The 21,011-nt window shown below is 26.0% G+C and overlaps 1 protein-coding gene across 7 annotated transcripts; it reads right to left on the bottom strand.

Annotated features, from left to right (window-relative positions):
* Positions 1–19: 19 nt before the first annotated feature.
* LOC103568962 (solute carrier family 41 member 1) lies at positions 20–18,901 on the bottom strand. Of its 7 annotated transcripts, none has more exons than XR_548900.3 (6): positions 18,569–18,901; positions 17,990–18,087; positions 8,703–9,036; positions 8,443–8,622; positions 3,263–4,337; positions 20–156 (listed from the first exon to the last, which is right to left on the bottom strand). XR_548900.3 is itself a non-coding variant. In XM_008546017.2 (4 exons), the coding sequence occupies exons 1-4, from the start codon at positions 18,046–18,048 to the stop codon at positions 3,342–3,344; spliced, it is 1,569 nt and encodes a 522-aa protein (XP_008544239.1). In that variant the 5' UTR covers positions 18,049–18,232; the 3' UTR covers positions 2,563–3,341. The 7 variants fall into 7 exon arrangements, 1 of the variants encoding a protein (XP_008544239.1); XR_001345159.2 differs by lacking the exon at positions 18,569–18,901 and adding an exon at positions 18,280–18,329; XR_548898.3 differs by lacking the exon at positions 18,569–18,901 and having other exon boundaries at positions 17,990–18,232.
* Positions 18,902–21,011: the final 2,110 nt, after the last annotated feature.

Raw genomic sequence — 21,011 nt, forward strand, 5'->3', positions numbered from 1 at the left:
CTTCACTTACGCCATTAAAAGCAATTAAATGTTAATAATAATTTGCTTAATACTAAATAGCCTGAGTAACTGCAATCGATATCCAATTCCACATAAATTTCATTAATATTATTAATCCGTTTATATAATTTAATTATTTTTGAACTAATTAATTACCTAAAAAAAAAATTCTATTTATTTTGTTTTCATTAAAATTTTATTATTAATTTTCGTCTAAAACAATTTTACTAAATTTTACTTCGTTATTAAAAATTTACCTAAAAGCATTTTAATTAGAAATTATTAAATTTCAATCATTCAGTGATTTAATTATTAATGAATTAATTGACAATTAATATTAGTCAACACTCACACTAGAAAACATGCGATCTAAGCTTTGACATAAACGAAAGGCCTTTTTATTATTTATTTTCATTACGTAAGTTCTTTATGAAGGCAACTACTCGAAGGCATACTATTTTTGTATCAACTTCGAATTAATCCACTTTGTTTTTAATGTTTGTATTTAATAATTTTAGTGATCTTATTTTGATGTTTATTTATACAATTATTTTTAAAGAGTTTATTTATTAATATTTTTATTATTAATCTCTATTATTTTTTATTTAAAAACAGTGTTATAAGTTGAGGGGTTTCAGCCAAAATATTATCAGTTAATAATAAACAAATGTAATCTCAATTATTGTCAATATAAAACTAACAGCATCAATTTTTTAACTAACAAAGTTATAAAAATAATTTTAATATTTATTACTTAAATATTTACATCATAAAAGATTTTTATTTACTGAAGGATTGGAATACGGAGTTAACGTTGACGTTAAATAGAATCGAGAGCATACCGAGCTGTATAAAGTATGATGAACCGAAATGTTTTATTTATTCCGGCAAAAAAAAAGTTAATAAAATTTAAATCACATTTTTTTCACTCGTGGGCTCTTAAATATTGAGATCAGTAGTGCTCTTAATGATTAAATAAAAATACAAGTTGGTTTTAAAATATTTTTTGGGTAAAAAATTTCTATCATTTTAAACGCGTCAAAAATGAATCTTTCAAGCACTTCATTCATATTACTGAATAATACTTAATGTTAGCATGATCAGTAGAGAAAGTTTCAAAATCCATTTTGCACAAAATTAATTTTTTACATTTTCTTCCGAGCACACTCGGAGTAAATATGAATATTATTTTAATTCAAATTCACTCAGAGTTTCAGATTATAAAAAATAAATTGTTCCGCGTGCGGAGTAAATTGTGATTTTTTTTTTTTTCATTGGAGTGATTTCGGAGTGACGTGAATTTTATTTCAATCCGCATCCACTCCGATCTGGAGTTTTTTTATTAAAATAAATTTTCTTTCGGAATTCATTTTACTCCAAGGTGATTAAATAAATAAAAAAATAACTCCGGATTTAATCTGTAAATTTTCTACAGTTTATCTATATTAGGGTGTCCGTTATTTACCAAATTAGATTTTTTTACTTGACCATGATAAAAATCATTTATTTGTGATCCAAAAACAATAAAAAAAAAATACAAAAGTTTATTCATTTTTGTTTAAAATTTAATAACTCTCCAACACCCGGACATAAAATTGAGCGCTTTTAAATTTTCTTGTAGGAAATTTATCGCTCTCCAAAAAAGGTTTCTTACACTTTTTTTGTAAATCCAACCATTTATGTGACATCGAAGCTCAAAGTTGATAGATCTAAAAAATAATATTTTTCGATTAAAATTCTATAACTCTCTTCAGTAAACGCATATTTACTTAAGCTTTCAACAGTTTTTTGTCGAAAATTTATCACTCTACAAAAAAGGTTTCTTTGATTTTTTTGATAAACTCAATCGTTTAAGAGAAATTTCAACTCGAAATAAAAGAAATTTTTTATATCATCAGAACAAAATTTTGAGCTGGTTTGTGAATCTTTTCTTTCAACTTAAATATCTCTTAAACGATTGAGTTTATCAAAAAAATCAAAGAAGCCTTTATTGTAGCGCGGTAAATTTTCGACAAGAAAATGTTAAAAGCTTGAGTAAATATGCGTTTACTGAAGAGTTATAGAATTTTAATCGAAGAACATTATTTTTCAGATTTATCAACTTTGAGCTTCGACATCACATAAATAGTTGAATTTACAAAAAAAAAGTGTAAGAAACCTTTTTTGGAGAGTGATAAATTTCCTACAAGAAAATTTATAGCGCTCAATTTTATGTCTGGGTGTTGGAGAGTTATCAAATTTTAAACAAAGTTGCCAATTTTTTTAAACAAATCAAACTTTAAACTTCAATATCTCTTAAACAGTTGGATTCACGAAAAAAACATAAGACACCTTTTTTGAAGAGCAGGAAATTTCCTACAAAATTATATATTAGTCATTACTGTGCACTTATTTTTAAGCAAGTAATAAAATTTTTCTCATTGTACTAAAATGAGAATGTATCATTACTTAGGCAGGGTTAAACGGCGTTAGAATAAACTTTTTTATTTTTTTTTTTTTTTTTTTTTTTTTATTATTTTTGGATCACGAATAAATGATTTTTATCATGGCCAAGTAAAAAAATCTAATTTGGTAAATAACGGACACCCTAATCTATATATTATACACGTTTAAAAATATGAGCGTAAATGTAGCAGAGATCCGACATGTCTTTTTGCAAATTTAAAATTATTAATAAATAGAGTAAAAATTATTTATAATTTTAAATTTGACTGACGTCCGCTACATTCGCCCTCCTTTAAAAATTTTATTATAGTTTAAAAAATATATATTATGGCTTTTTTTGGCATTCTTGTAAAATTAAAAAAAAAGAAGTTAGGACCTTTTTTTTTTTACTAAAAAAAAATCGATACTTGAAAATTCTCAAAACAAATAACAATTATATATTATTTAAAATGTAACTAATGTTTTTTTAAATTACTCTTAATATCAACAAATAAACTCTTTAAAAAAATTAATCATCAAAACATGAATATCAAATCATTAATATAAAAAATAAAAATCTTTAATCTAATCTCTTCTATGAAAATATTTCGGAAGGCCATTGCGTCTTATTATTTTAGTCTCCACCTTATCAATAAATTACAAAGCATGGAAGATCTTCCCTGATAATAAAATTTACATTAACAATAAAACAACTAACGCGTAGTTAAAAAATAGTATTGTTGTAAACGCAAAACGTAATACCTGTTATTTAAAAAATACAAAAAAAAGTTAATTGATTATTTATTATCGTATATCGTAGTTTAATTAATAATTATACCTTTTTGTTTGTGTATATTTAAATTTCAATAAATAAATATCAAAATAAAATAGCGTGAGATTGTGGTGACATTAATGCTTTAAATGGCACCATCGTAGTCTTGATCGCCAACGAGATACAAAAATTGAAAAGCTATTGCTAATAAACTGATACCTAAAAGATCTCCCATGGCTGTCAAATATGGTATAGCCGAATTATCTGGATCTATTTTTCTTTTCCACATCCAGTGTATCATAATATAAGCAATATACAGTAATGCTGCAACTTGTAACATTGCTGCGCACAAATAAACAAATACAAACAACGGTGTTAATGCTGTATCACCGTCTTTCATATATTTAATCATATAAATAAATATAATATGACCAGGTATAACCATTGCCATTAGTACACGTGTTGTTCTTGAATGATGTCCTTTTCCAAAAAAATTAGCTATTGGCGTTATAAATATTACTGGATGAGTATGTCCAGGTGGTATTAATAGTGTACCAAGATCAGCTTGTTTGTGCAATGCTGTTGATATTCTCGATGCTTGTACAGCAACTAAATTACCACCAACACCATTTATAACCGGTTGAAATACAGTAAGTGTTTCAAAACGTGACACCATGAAGTCAAGAATTAAACCACCACAACTGCTGATAAGCATTGCTACCATTACTGGTGTCCAGCCGGAATAGAGCACATCATTGGTGTATTTATTACGTTTAGCTATCCATACCCAGAGTGGTGTTACGAGAATGTAACACGCAATTACCAGTGGTGCTAACCAGTCTTGTTTATCAATTGATTCGTATAGAATTGTTGAAATCCATGATAATAATGCTAATGATGTTATGTCGCCGAGACTTGCAGCTATTGGCGTTGCTACATTGTCAGGATTAATATGACAGTGACGTGAAAATACAATTACACCGGCAGTTATTAACCCGAGGACAAAGGATGCTAAAGATGCGGTTACTAAACTGCTGGCACATAAAAGATATGTATGATCTAATGAAACTGTTCCATTCTTAAGTGCTCCCATTAGTATTGCTACTACTGATCCTAAAAAACCGACCACTATTGCTTGACACTGAAAAATATAATTATTATTTTTTTCTTTTAATTTAAATAAACCACATTTTGTTTGAATAGATTTTAATAAATTATATAGTTATAAATTATTTATTAGATCAAAAATAACTCATTCATTAATACCTTGATATTTTTAACTTCCCGCTAAAAAAATCAAAAATTTTCAAAAATTCGGGAAGTTATGAGTTTCGGTCCGGTTTTCGAAAATCGAATTTCTATCAGATCTTGACGTTTTAAAGTTCTAGTAAGCTATCCTGACTAATTTCAAGCTGATGTCCGAACGTATGTATGTGTGTATGTATGTACGTATGTAAATATCTGTAACTTTTCGACGGACGAACCGATTTTGGTCGTCAAGGTCGCATTCGACGCGGCTTGTTAATTTCTATAAGCTATAAAAATTTGAGCTTGATCGGTAGGGTGCGTTCGGAGATATTCCAAAAATAAAATTTTTTCAAAAATGTTTTTTTTTTAGATAACTTTTAATTTGCTCGATGCATCGATTCCAAAATTTAATCAGCTCTAAAACTTCATACGCCGCGTCGAATACCACCTCAATCATCAAAATCGGTTCATTCGTTGAAGAGAAACCGTTGACGAAAGAATTAAAAAAAAAATTTTTTTTAGTTTTTTTGAAATTTCTCTAAAACGACTAAATAAATCAATTTCAAAATCTGATCAGCTTTAAAACTCAATAAAACGCGTTGATTGCCACCTCAATCGTCTCAGTTCGTCAATTCGTTTGAGAGATATCGTTGGATAAAAAATGGAAAAAAAACGTTTTTTTTTTTTAAATAACTGTATACAAAAGTATTTTCGAGCTCGAAAAGCTCGAAAATGTATTCACAACAATGTTTTCGAGCTCAAGGAGCTCGAGAACAGCGAAAAGTTTTGGGGCTGGTCCACAGGGTCAATCGATAGATTGATTTTATTTATTTTTTTTATTTTTTACGATAAAGAAAATTTATTTTAGTTTTATTTTCAATAAATGTCGGGCTTTCGGCTTAAAAATTATTTCTGATCATTTTTAGAACCAACTCGAGTTTAAATTCAAATCATAGATTAAACTTCTTAAAACATGAATAGATTCTATTTGAACTCAAGACCAAAACAATAAAATTCTAATAACTAAAGAATATTTTATTGCTACTAAAAATTATCAAGAAGTTAGAAGTTGATGAATAAGAATTATTGGTAGCTTTAAAAAAAATATATTATATATAGGGGACATTTTAGACAAAAATCCTTACCAGTGTTCATTTTCCATGCATTTTTTGGGTCTTATTGACTGTAAAAGCGACAGGACAAGAGAAATAAAACTTTTAGTAGCTGTAGAAAAATTTATCGGACCAACACCTAGGGGATTAACGTCCTGCAGATCCCCTACATTTTTTTTCAGCTGCTAAAAATTTTTATTCATAGACTTTAAGCTTCTAGAAAATTTTCAATAGCATTAAAACGCTCGTTATATAATTTCATTCTTTTGTTCTAAGTCTAAATAAGTTCTGTTTACATTTTAAGATCACACTTGTCCTATTTACGTTTTCGGTACGCCGATTATTATGCTGAATGTAAATTTTAATGATCATTTAAGTCTTTATAGGTCCAATCTAAATTTTCGACGTCAAGTAGGTTAAATATACGATTTAAATTTTGACTCGGGATGTTAGAGTATGTAGGTATGAATGTAAAAAAATTTATTTCTCTAAACGAGTTCCTCAACTTGGATAGATGATAACACGAATTAGTTTTTTCAGAAACTAAATTATTATACACTGAGAAAAAAAAATACTTTTGTTAAGAACATTTACTTGATACAAGAACATATATTCTTGATAATTTTCAAGAATATATAATTTTGTCTCAAGAATTCGTAGAATTGAAGGAAATAATTTTTATTTAATTCAAGTAAAGCTATTCTTTTGTTTACTCATAATATAATATCAAATTCACATAATAATAAAAATAAATTTGATGCTCTTTTCTCAAGAAATTGATAATTAATAATAATAAAATAAATATTTTGAACGGATTTCTTGAACCAAGAAATTCTTGTTTCGAAAATAGTACTTTTTTTTCTTAGTGTAGACAATAGTAAATTGAAACAAATGATTTTTTAGTAACTTTTCATTGATTGATAATTTTCATATTTTATTCGTGTACTCAATCTGATAAAAGAGACAAATAATTTGTTGTATATGTTATCGCATAATTTTATTATTTTATCTCAGAAGAGCAAAATATACCATGGTCCACAAATAAATATAATTTAAATTTATTTCAGCTAAAGTATATTTTATTTTTGTTTTTTGGGTATTTTGCCTCGGTATAATAATGCAAGAAAAATCTTGGAATATAGAAAAAAAAAATTTTTCAAGGAGTTCGTGGACGAAAACATCCAAGATCTAATAGGAGGTCATAGACAATACTAGTCCTCGATCTAGAATTGATTGATTTTTTTTTATTTTTATTTTTCATAAAATTAAAATTATTATAAATATGCACACGAGTCGAAGTTTAAATCGGAGATTGAACGTACTATAGATGTTGATAACGCAAATTCAACGTTTGACGACGTAAATAGCTGGAAAAACGTATTTTAGACGTAATTGACGTACGAAAATGTATATAAGACGAATCTAGAGGATTCAAGCTTAGAATTCCCTCTATATCTATATTTTTTTACAACTGCTAAAAATTTTGATTAATTGTCCTGATTAAGAAAAATGATTTAATCCATGCTAAATTTATATCTATATATTAGTCGACTCATATTGTTTTAAATCATTTCAAATCATTTTTTTAAATCAGGGTGAATTCTAACTTCTGGGCAATTTTTAGGAGCACTTAAATACACTAAGTATTTTTATTCTTTTATCTTAAGTTTAAATAAATTCGATTTACGTTTTCGGTTCGACGAGTTTGTTCAATATATGATTTAAATTTCGACTTGAAAATTCCTGAAATACGCAATAAATAACAAAGCTCAGTAAATACCGCTATTAAAATAGCCGTTAAATTAAATTAAGTTAAAGAATCACTATTAAGTTAATTTATATTCCTGTATTCTCTTGCTTTTTATTTTATTTGCCAAGAGCAAATAACTGGCGCTTCAGTTTGAGATGTTTAAACTTTCAATAGACATGTCTAAAACTAGTCGTCGATAAAAAAAATTTATTTTTCATGTATCATAATTTTTTTTATTGAGATATTAAATATGTACTTAAGTAAATTAAATGTTAATTTTTTATTATTTTTTTTCTTCTTTTTCGAATTTTTTTTTTAGTTTTCTAAAATTTGTTTAATAAAAATAATGTTTATAATTGTTTTGTTTCAAATCTCGTTAAGAAATATCTAATTATTGTTTATAAATAACTGCGTTATAAAAGAAAACAATATAGAAAATATATTGGGTTGCGATCAGTAAATTATTTTAGTAATTATGTTATAATTTTTTCGAAATGGGTGCAATTACTGACATTTATTTTTTTAAACTTCAATTGGTTTTTGATAAAAGTGTCTTGATTAAATTCTTGCTATGAAATTTCATGCAATTAAAAACTAATTATGCAAGAAAAAAAGGAATTTTTAATTGCAATTATGGTTTTTCAAATAACTATCACTTTTAAAATTAATATTATTTAAAATTAGTTAACTTATGGATAAAAAAAAAAAAATTATTTAAATGAAATAAAATAAAATAAATTGTGATTTTAATTTTTATGACATTTATTACTTGGCAGTTAAAATTTATGTAAAAATAAAATATATAGATTTAAACTTGTTAATAACTTGAAGTAATTTGCTTTAAATTCCAAGGATAATTTTAAACGGTGTGAATATTAATCGGTACGGTAAGACTGAAAGATTGATTGTCTAGAATTTAATGAGATTGTCTTCTGAAAAACATTATTTAATTATAAAGAACGTTGGCAAACATAAACGTCGCAAGCCATGAATACATATTATAACATTGCGGCGCCGGTGATAAGGATATTTTTAGATTCATTACGGAAATTTACATAAACGTTAATTATTATTAATAAATGCTGTAGGAAAATTTTAAAATTTAATTAAATGAATTTATATCTGATAGTAATTACCTGAATTAAAACTAAATTTCCAACAATCATATACCATTGTTGTTTAGGTGCATCCATATGACCGAGATTAGCTTGAGTAGAAAGTCGCGAGGCAAGAGTCATTTCTAAATTTCCTTTTAATCCTAGCAATGCAGGTACCAAGATCATAAGTTCATTAACTTTTTCAAATACTTCCCAATGCTAAAAATAAAAATATATAAGGTAATAATTAATAAAAAATTAAAATAAGTTGATAGAATTGATATTAAGTGGATATTTACTTGAACAAGATCGAGAACAAGACCAGCTCCAACCATACCGAGACCCGCAACGAGGAACGGAATGAAAACTTGAATTGTAATGGCAAGATAAGATTCAGTTGGTTCAGAATTATCATCACAAAATCTACTTTCAGCCACAACGTCCGGTAAACGTCCGCCTTCTGCATTTGTTTCATCTAAAATTGTTATTTCGTAACAATCATCAGCTGCTGTCAATGGTATTGATACCGAAGTTGCGTTTGTCTCCGAGACGGTACGCGATCTTCCACCGGTTGGTGTCATCCTGTATGAATTTCTTTTACTTGATGGCAGAAGTGGCTCTTTACATGGTCCACTATTAAATTAAAATATTTTATAATTATTAAAGAAATTATAATAATATAAAAGTAAATGATCAAAAAATGTTTTTTTTATTTATTAATTTTTTTACTCATATTTTTAAAATATTTTTTTGCCAAGATCGGAAAATTTAAGTTCCAAAAATCATGATTATTATTCAGTTACTAATTTAGCGATTTATTGAATAAATATTTTTAAAATTAACACCTATAAACACTTGTTAATAATTTTAAAAATTCACTACACTTATATATACATATTGTGAATATAATTTAAAATTAAACAAATAAATAACTTCATACTCTTCAAATTTAACAGAATTACAAATTGGTTGCACAGGTTGCTTATCAAAATTTTGCCGTTGTAATTGTTGATGTACTTGACTCGACTCGAACATTTTACAAATAGAGAGCTAAAGATTCACGCATCTCAATTATATAGTAATTGTTAATTCGTAAAACATTGATAAGATACTCGATGACAATAACGATACAATTTTTAAGCCGTTATTATACATTTAGGATTTATATTTTATAATTTAAATACAAACAGTATAATTACGTAATTGTAATAATTTTTTTTCTACACAACTCCTCTTAATTTTAATAAATTACGCGGAAGTTAAAAACCATAATATTACTTACACTATTATATATTTATATTTGTTATTGTTATTACATTGTTTATATTTATTATTTGCATTATATATAAAAATTTATTACTGACATTGAAAATATTTAATATTCAAATCAAATAGCAAATGAAGATAAAAATAGTTATGTGTATTACTGAGAATAGATAAAAAAAATAACAAAATCAATGGATTTAATTTTAATAAATGTCAAGGTATTACTCAAGGATGAATTACATCTTATTGTCACTGCCAGTGTATAAAGTACAGAATATCATGTTTAGTATTTAGTTGTCAGAGTAGACAAATGGATCGTACATTACTTTAGCCTACATAGCTGATATAAACTATTTATTATATATAACTTTATTACTAAAGTTTGTATGCATTCTAGACTACTGACCATGCGGCGAGTCTCGACACGTGGTGTACAATTGCATGACCTTTCGCAATAATTTCACCGATCATGTCAGGGATTTAATATATTTATCTTGTCTACATACGTTATTTGTACATATATTTATTTATATCAGTCTCCTATTACTATTATTTTGAATTTAAAATTAATTTCCCAGTCTATTGTAATTGTATTCATTTTATATACTTTCATAAGTTAAATTCATTCAAATTTTTTAATATAAACACTCAATCAATTTATAAAATTAGAATTTTAAGTATAAACTAAAATAAATAGAATAAATTTTTGTATTAAAATTAAATTTCAACATAAAATTGCTTAAATTTTTTGTAATAAATTAAATATAAAAAAGCTCACCTTAATATCGAAAAATTAATTTTAAGTACTTAGTTTAATTGTTATAATTATTTATAATTTTTCATCAAGTGAGATCAATTTAATTTGTTTAAGTAACTTCTATTATTATTTTATTTATTAAGTACTGAAACGTTGATTGACGTTTTGTAATCTTTAAGCATTGATATAATTTCCCCGTTGGCCTCTTGCGGGGCCGTTTCATGATACGGTTACATCGCGACTGACGGCAAATTGTTCGAAGCATCCACAAGTCATATAAAATGATGTATATATATATATATATATATATATATATATATATATATATATATATATATATATATGGAAGGAGTAATGTAAGTAATATAAATTCTATTGGGCAGGCGCACTCTTATCGATTCATTTTATTCATTGTCATTTTATATATATATGTATATGACACTATGACATGACTAGCCACCTACGATCTAAAGCACGAATGACGTAACACATCCCTCAAAAGTTTATCCCTTTTTTATTTTATTTTATTCGCAAACGTCGAATGAACGTTAAGTAAAACAATAAAAATTGATTGATAAGATGAATTTTTTTTTTTTTTTAAATAATCATTTAAATTATGTTTAAAAAATATCAAATAAATTTTTAAAAATAATTAATGAGATTAGTACAAAAAAAATGAATAATTCTATAAATACTTGACCTTGTTACAAAAAACAGTAATATAAATTTAGTGACTGCAAATACACTGTTTAATTAGTAGAGTAATAATTAATTATAAACTTCGATTGGATAATTTTGAAAAGCTAACAAACGGTGTTTTATAACGCAAATTAGTGGCAGTTATATGAGCTATCGGATTAAAAAAGATATCTTGGATAAGGTCGATTTAAGTTCACCTACATTTCTCTATTTTATTACTGTTATTATTTTATGTACGATAAAGCTAAATTTACGTGTTATTCTATATAATTCCTTATTGAATTACGCGAACCGTCATACATTGAATAACGATACTATTCACGTTTCAATTAGAATAAAAATAATTTATCCTTTTCATGATTTATTATAAAAATTTTTTTATCATTTTAAATTTATTTAAAAGTTTTGCTTCTGAATATTAATTATCAATTGAAATCAATTTTAAAAATTTATAAGGAACAATAAAATTCTAAATTTTTTTTCTAATAAAGTCAATAATTTATTTTCAATATATGTATTGAAAAAATTTTAAATAGTTACGTAGGGTCGGAGGAGGGGGCAAATGGAGTACCCCCAAAAATTTAATTTATTAGGTGTACAAAAAAGTTCTACCCGTTTTTCAAAGATGGAGTTATCTAACAGCTATTTATAGGTTAGCTATGAATACGTATATGTACATGCACAGCTGTTTGTACTCTTTAAATTCATCAAACTTTTAATATATTAATCTTCGATATATATATTTTTTTATTAAGTTAAAAATGGAAGTAAGTAATGAGCATATCCGCCATTGTCTTTTATATGAATTTCATCAAAGAAAAAGTGCTGCTGAAGCTCAAAGAATAATCTGTACAACTTATGGTGACAGTGTTATTGATGACAGTACTTGTCGAAGATGGTTTCGGAAATTCACAAACGGAGATTTTAATTTAAATGATAAACCACGCTCTGGAAGACCTTCAACAATCAGTGACGAGAAATTGGAAGAATTACTGAATCAAGATTCTGCACAAACACAACAAGAACTTGCGAAAAAGTTAAACGTTACTCAACAAGCTATTTCTGAAAGATTACATGCTTTAGGTAAGATTCAAAGAAGGAAAATGGGTACCTCATGAATTAACTCCAGAACAACGAGAGAGACGAGTTGACACCTGCCTGTCGTTGCTTTCACGACATAAAAAAAAAAGTTTTTTGTGGAAACTTGTAACAGGGGACGAAAAGTGGGTTTACTATGAGAATCCTAAACGTCGAAAACATTGGGTAGACCCAGGACAACCAACGACATCAACACCAAAACGTAATGTTTTTGGGAAAAAAATATTGCTTTGTATTTGGTGGGATGAGTGGGGCGTGCTATATTATGAGTTACTCAAACCAGGAGAAACCGTTACTGGAGAACGCTACAGTTGTCAATTAAAAAAATTAGCAGATGAAATCAACAGTAAAAGACGATTTGCGGGACAAAAACCTCGACCAGTGATACTGCAGCATGATAACGCCAGGCCTCATAGAAGTTCAATCGTCCACCACACTATAAATGATTTACAGTGGGAAGTTTTACCGCACCCGGCGTATTCACCAGATCTTGCACCGTGTGATTTTCACCTATTCCGTTCATTGCAAAATTACTTGGCTGACAAACACTTACAAAATGAAAACGAAATGCAAAAAACAATAGATGATTTCATTTCGACAAAAGATCAAGCCTTTTATCGCCGTGGGATCCATCAGTTGCCTGAGCGTTGGCAAAGGGTAGTAGATGCTGATGGTGGTTATTTTGATTAAAATTTGTATTTTATTTAAAATTTTTAAATATATTTTTTTTTGACAAAAAACGGGTAGAACTTTTTTGTACACCTAATATTTAATATTTAGAAATTTTTTTTTCACCTTTTTTATGAGATTTCTCTTTTTCCCACAAAGAAAGAAAATTTTTCCGATTCACTTTGAATATCATTAAAAAAAAAAAGGTTTAACGTATTTGAGTCCCCGAAAATTTCATATTTCCCATTATTAAGTATCCCGTTTGCCCCCCCCCCTATATAATAGAAAATAATTTTACGTTTTTTTCAAAAATATTAATTTTTTTTCAATGCCTTAAATGTAAGTAAAAATAATTTTATATTCAATTTGGATAAAAGAATAATTAATTTCCTGTAAAAAAAAAAAAATAAAAAAATTTTCGATTCTGTTTCTCAAGAAAAGTTTTATAAACTAATTAATTAATTAGAAATAATTTGTATTGATTTATTATTCAATAATTAATTATTTCTAATTATGAAGTATTACATCTTTACGTTTGTTCATAAAATGTAACATCGCTAATTTTTATTAAAATACCAAAAAATACATATTTTAAATTTTCAAAAAATAAAAATATTTAACTTAAAGAAAAACAAAATTTTTTATTAGTTATTAATTAGCAAAAACAAAAATAATAAATAAATAAATGATGAGTCTGAGTAAAGCTTTTCTTTTATCACTAAATCGCGACTTGAATGTATTTACTACTTAGTAGTACAGTAGTACATGCATACAATGAGTGATGTGATATGATTTTCAATGCAGCTTCGTACAATCGCACTTGTCAGGCTTGTGTATATTGTGTATATCATAACAAAATGGCAAGTCAAGTACAGATGTGACCAGTTGATATTAAAGTGTAACGTGTATTATATATACATGTAATATAAAGCTCTTATCTCTCGACTACAGTGATACAGGCAATTTGTATTCTGGTAACTTCTGGACTAGGTCACAGCTATGGAGGCCCACTTTTCTGATTACTCGGTTTAGTTGACTCTAACAACCGTTTACATTTCGCTCTCATCGTCAACGACCCGCGAATAATATATACACACGGTATATATAGTATATAGATGTTATTGTATCACTACAATCAAGTAATAATACTATACATATATATATTTATTTAAATATATTAGTATAAAGTATAACGCGAATTGGAACGATCAAATCCGATACATACGATAAAAGGTTGTGGCCCTTATATTGTGACCTACAATCGTTTTGTCTTTGACCCGGGAAAATTTAATAATCTTTCATTTAACAACGAGGGATTGGATATAGTTTAAGCTACTGTTTCTTGTAATCATCTACTTCTCCTCATTTATTCATATATATTACATTTGTACGGGAAAGGCGGGTAAAACGGGACCGCAACGGAAACAATGGGTTTTCATGAATTTAAATATGCTGGAGCTTTTTATTTTGACTTCTATTTGAAGAAATTAAACCAAAGTCCCAGTAGCCATTGAAATTTTTTTTTCTCGGCGAATAAATCACACCCCCCAAAAAAAGTAAAAAAAAATGAATGATCATAATAAAATTGTTTATATCTAATTTAAGTGAAAAAAGAGATTTACAGTACTATACGTAAATAAAGATGTCGAAAAAAAAAAAAATTATTGGAGATAAGTAACTTATATAAAATTTAAATAAAACGAAAAAGACACCATATGTACTTTTTGTGACCAACGACACATTGAGCCTGCTAAATCGCAGATTCAGCGCCAAAATTGTATTAAGTAGGCTCATGATACGGTTGCTGATGATGACTATATTGAATTTATCTGTGATTATTATATTCTATTTTGATTTTCAGTTTCAAAGCTTAACATTCCTTTAAGTTTATTCTAGAAATAATAAGTTTTAATGATTAGGAAAACATTTGTAAAAAGAATGGATTTCAATTTAGAAAATTTTTTGAAAAAAATTTCGGAGAACTCAAAATTATACAAAAATGATGTTAAAAGTTATAAGTGACAATGAAGACCAAGTTTAGAAAAAGAAAACTTTTACGGTTTGTTTTGCCCACCCGGTCCAGTTTTACCCGCCCTTCCTTTATTACATACATATATTACATTTATATATACATATATTTGTGTGAAAGAACGAATAGATCCTCTCTGAAAATACTGGCTGTTCACGATATTTAGAAATACATTCATATTGATTTTTTTCGGTATTTAACTTGTGCATTGGACGTTATTATTATATTTCTACTCCAAATTTTTCTACTTGAATACAAAAGCCATTGATCGTTTCTATCCTCGAAAATTCTATTTCAAAATTTCTCTATCCATATAACATTTTTATTTGACTTTATGATAATTCTATACAATATTTTTCTATTGGCCAGCAAAACTATTTTTAAAATAAATATCTTAATAACTTTTTTATCCTAAAACATTTCAATCCAAAAATGTTTTATTTATCTTTTCAATCTCTGAAATTTTTATTCGTAACTTTTTTAACTTCAAACCTAAAGAACTTAAGGATAGAACTGCCATCGCTCTATAAAAAAAATTCAAAATAAGATATTTTGAGATTTAATTGTTTTGGAATCGAAAAGTCGCGAATAGAATTATTTTAAACAGTTTTGTTGGCAGACAAAAAAATATTTTATATAACTATCATAAAGTCAAATCGAAATGTTATAGAATAATTTAGGAGTAGAATTTTCGAGGACAGAAATATTTTCAAATACAAAATTTACTGAAAAATGTTCGATAGTTATCTACTCATGTAAAAAAAGATTTAGAATAGAAACGTAATAATACTATCCGTTAAATCTATACTACTCGACGTATCATAAACGTAAATAAGTCTTGCGTGAATTTAAGACGTAGATCAAACGTATTTAAGCTTAAGACGAAAGAATAAAAACGTTCATGAAATAAAAGTGAAGAACCACACAGTTAAAAATATTGTGTATCTGTGTTAAAAACGGCCCGTGTTAATTTTTTTGTGTTAAATTAACACATTTCACTGTGTTACTTGAAAATATTAAATCGATCGAAGCTGAAATGTTTAACATACAAATAAAGAAGATTTCGTTATAGCTTCAAATTATTATTTCGCTAAATAAAAGTATGTTTTTGTTTTTTTGTTAAAGAAATTATTTGGATTTACTATTTATAACTGATATGAAATATTACGTAATTTTTTAAAATCTTGACTCTAATAAAGATATTGTTTGCTGTCAAAAAATAGTTCAATGTTAAATAATAATTGTTATCAGTTTTTGATATCTTAAAAATAATATATAAATTATATTTAATGAATACTCATGGTACAAAAATAAAATGTAAAAGTTAACATTTTTGCGTCACCACTGAGATACAAAAAATGTTGAATTTACTTCTCGTGTTATCCAAATTTTGTATTGAAATTTGAACATAAATTTTGTGTTCAAATTTAACACAAATCTGCGATAACAGATAACACAAATAATGTATATAGACCGTTTTTAACACATAAATTATGTTAATTTTAACAAGATATTTTGTACAGAGTAATTGTTTTTTATTCATATTAAAATATATATTTTGTTTTTGTTTTTATTGGTAAGTATCTCAATTAATTACAGGTGACTTTAATCGTACGTATAAATTTTCAAAATCCAATCAAATGATATGATGATAATTTCTTTTCTGATTGCAGTATGTTTTTAATTATCACAATGTGCGTCATTAAAATTTATGTTACATCGTATATCTCATTACAATTACACGTGTATCATAAAACTTTAGATCAATTATAAACTATTAATCATTATCAACTTATTTTTTTATTATAATTTCCATTCAATCATTTATTCTCACGGGTCTGTTATTTATCTCAAAGAACGTTTCCACGTGTAAACTAATAAACATAAATATTTATACTAAGATAATAGCAACAATTATAAAAATCCATATTTATAAACCTTGACTTGTCACATACATTCAACATGATACAACTTTTTACGTTATCGATCAGATATACATTCAGATAATTAAAGTTATGATCTGCAACAACCTGACATGTAAAATTAATTTTAAAATCTCATTACCAAGGGCATAAGTATGTTATTGAAGTAATCATTGTCAGGGTAAACTGCAATCGGGAATAAAAAAAAATTACTTTTTTAATTATACGATTGTTAACACCTTGTTGCACCAGTAACATGTCAACACGTGATTTAATGACGCACTTATATTTCTTATATAATAAATGCAAATATAAATATAAATATATATATATATATATATATATATATATATATATATATATATATATATATATATATATATATATATATATATATATATTTATATTTATATATATTTATTTTATTTAAATACTCATGAATTATAACTAATCTATTTAAATGAATTATTTATAACGAATCAATAATTATAATAACTTTATAAAATAAATACCTTAACATATAATATTGACATTGACAATTGTTATACATATATTTGACATTGTCTAGTTTAATGTCTTGTAGAATAAAATTGTATAATCAAAATTTATTAATCATGCATTTAAATCTAAGCAATTTTCTTCGGGTAATTTGACTCTTAGACTATATATAACTATAATATATCATTTGATCTACAATATATTTATATCTGTATCTATATATAAATCTACATATTTATGTAAATTTATATGCAATAAAAGATGATAATAATTACAGATAATAAATGATATCTATACGATATGAATTTGGAATATTTATTATGAATAAAAATAAAAAATTAAGTATTTTTGTTTTATTCATGAGAGCTAATTTTAAATAGTACTGAGAGTACAGAGGGGAGGAAAGGCAGTTAGCTCAACGATGATTACTTAAATGCCTTTAAACTGGACGTGGTGCACTATACTCTACTATTCGTGGCAGCGACAGACTTGCGGCCTCGTCTAATTGACATTGTCACTGTATTCAGGGCCATTTATAAAACACCGTAGTCGAGGTATTTTACTTGCTAGCACGTGGAACAAACTATTTACACTATCACTTTATTTTTTTTTTGTTTTAAATTTAAATATAATTATTTAATTATTTACCTTAATGATTGACTTCGGCCGCGATTATGAACATAATGATTCAGTACATCCTTCTCCATTTTTTAACTCCGTAAGTAAGTTTCTTAATTTTAAATCAACTAAACATAAACAAAAAAAAAAAATGATAAATAAATTATTAAAGTAAATGTACTGTTGATATTATTTTTAATTAAGTTTTTATGATTAAATGAGCAATCTAAAGTCGACTGAAGAATTTTTAAGTCATCACATTAATTTATTTGCTAATATATTTAAAAAGAATAATATATAGACGTATTCTGTATCTTAACTTTTGAATTCGTATGTTTAAGACGTGATGTTTGCTATTGCTGATACGAACATAAAAAAATAAATGACATTTTTTTATTTTAACTTTAAAAATTATTATATCTTTACGGTTAAAAAATGGCTTTTATATTTTTTAATACTGATAAATTTTTATTTGTGTTTTTGTTAAATAAAAAAATAGTCAAGAATTTTTTTTTTCTTCAATGAGAATAATGTTGAGAAAATAAAAAATTTTCAAATACTGAGTAAGAAAAAATAGTAAAAAATAATTTTTTAAAAAATATTACTTACACTGACTAGTAGTCAGCTTCTTGAGAAATAAAATCCCGGTGGCTCCATTTTTAAAACTAATAAATAATACCACTTAATATATATAAGCAAGTGTAATAATAAAACATAATTATAAATATATAAATGCCGTTTAAATAAAGTAACTTTTATAATATCTTATGTTTATAAAAATAATAAACACAAATAAGACACTTGGTATTAACTATACGACAAAGAAGTATCACTTGGTAATCACTTGTTGCTTCAACACTAAATTTGCTGCTCATCATTACTAAACTTATTACACAAAGTCATAAATCCCAAGACAATTATCATCGATTATGCATTTCATTACACACTTTATCACAATATTACTATATAGTTATTACTATTTATTGTTATTTTTATTTATTATTATCATGAGATATTTAATATCTTCAAATGAAATTATGTTTTTCTGAAATTTGTTTTAGAAAAATAATTTTTTAAGTACTTGGGACTTGATATAAGGAAACAAAAAAAAATCATCGATTTATGAATAAAATAAAATTTATTGTTAGGTACGAATGAGCAGTTACTCTAGCTTGATGGCAGGGTTACTTGGCACTGACAGATTAAACTATTTCATTCACAGTTACTCTGTGGTTTAGTTGTGCTACACATAACCACCGTGTGTTATATTATGTTATGTACTTGGTACACGCATCAATGAAGCACATATAGTATGAATGTATATACGTATGATTATAACAATGATAATACGAGAAAGAGAGAGAGACGGGGGTGTAGGTGGTAACATGATATACACACATGAGCGTGTTAGAGAATAAGTAAAGCTTCATATGCTGATGATATATGAGATGATATATATGAGCTTCAGTGAGAGTTGTTACTTACGAAGCTTGTACGGATATGCAATTGATCTAAGAAATTTTTTTAATTCTTACTTGGATGTTGACTTTGTTTAACGGAACATTTTTTTTTAAATATTTGAATGCAAACACAAATTGTTACTGAAAGTCTAATGAGTAATTGTTACGATTCGGACTTTCATAAATTTTTCTAGAACTTTAAGTTGAAGTTTTTTTTTTTTTGAATTTTTATAAGATCAAAACTAAAAATACTGGTCGTCTTAATTACGACAGGTAATGTTTTTTGAACTTCACCTGAACTTTGTTGATATTTTCGAAGAGTTTATTTGAATATTGTTTACATCTTCAACTCAAAGAAAAAAGATAGAAAAAAGCAAAAATTTTTGAGATAAAACTTTTAAGATGAACTTTAGAAAAGTTTTTAACCTGCTTAAAACACGCTTAGAAATAGTTACAAATAAATCTAAATTCTTTCTTCTTTTTGAACTTTTTATCAAGAAGTGAAGAATAAACTTTCTGAAAACACGATTTAAAAAAGTTAATGTAAAGTTCGAAAAACATTTACACAAAGTACTAAATTTACTGATGTTTCTAATTTTGAATTTTTTAAAATTCGTTTCAAAGTTTCAAAATGTCGCAAGTTAAAAATTTTCAAGCTTTATTTTTTTATAATACGGATCCATTGTATGTTAAAATTTGCTACTATAGAAAATCTGTATATGACATATGTATATATTTTGATAGTATAAAAATGTAATTTTTTATGAATAAATCTTTATAAAATTTTTTTAATCCACTAATGCAGATTTTCATATTTTTTTTTTTTTTTATAAATTGACATCAAACAATTTGAGAATCATTCATTTAATTTTTCTTTAAAGAAAAAAATTTGTGAAATTAAAATTTAAGACTTGAAATTTTTGTTTATCAAATCATTCATCATTATTATTAACGAAACGAGTTTATATTTAATAATCATAACAATAATACAAGCCGAATTTATCTCCAGTACTTGATTGCTAGTATATCCCCTTCCCAGTTTGCAGCCCTCCGATTTATTTAATTAAATGATTTCAAAACAGATAATTATTAATTTCTTACTGACACATTGTAAAAAATCGGTAATAAATTCGGAGTGATTACGGGTTTTACTTAAATACGAATTCACTCCATCACTTAGAGTTCCGAATTTTAAGAAAAAATCACTTCTCATAAGGAGTAAAAGGGGAGTTTTTTTTTCCAGTACAGTGATTTAGATTTTATTTAAATCTACATTACTCCAATTCGGAATTTTAATATTAAAATAAACTCCCCTTCGCGGTGAATTTCACAGCTCCGCATTCACTCTGGATTTAATTCGCGTTCACTCTGCGAAATTTTCACATTGTATGATGGACATTTTGTTTAAATTTATTATTTAAAATATGTTGAATAAACATTTTAATGAAAATTTAAGGGTTGCTGACTACTGTATTTTGTTGCAAATTTATTATTTTTATTTTTTAATATATTTTATCAATAATAAGTTTACTTATTCTGCAATTAAAACAAAAATTGTAAAACGTTTTCAGGCATATAAATGTATAAAAAAT

This window comes from Microplitis demolitor, chromosome 7 (genome assembly GCF_026212275.2).
Source record: "Microplitis demolitor isolate Queensland-Clemson2020A chromosome 7, iyMicDemo2.1a, whole genome shotgun sequence".
Classification (NCBI taxonomy): domain Eukaryota; kingdom Metazoa; phylum Arthropoda; class Insecta; order Hymenoptera; family Braconidae; genus Microplitis; species Microplitis demolitor.

What these genes read in the sequence shown, in the direction of transcription:
- LOC103568962 (XM_008546017.2), bottom strand. Translation starts at nt 18,048, where the DNA reads ATGGAGAAGGATGTACTGAATCATTATGTTCATAATCGCGGCCGAAGT. An exon ending in TTGTTCTCGATCTTGTTCAA is followed by an intron (nt 8,623 to 8,702) that starts GTAAATATCCAC and finishes TTTTATTTTTAG; the next exon opens with CATTGGGAAGTATTTGAAAA. An exon ending in GAAATTTAGTTTTAATTCAG is followed by an intron (nt 4,338 to 8,442) that starts GTAATTACTATC and finishes TATATTTTTCAG; the next exon opens with TGTCAAGCAATAGTGGTCGG.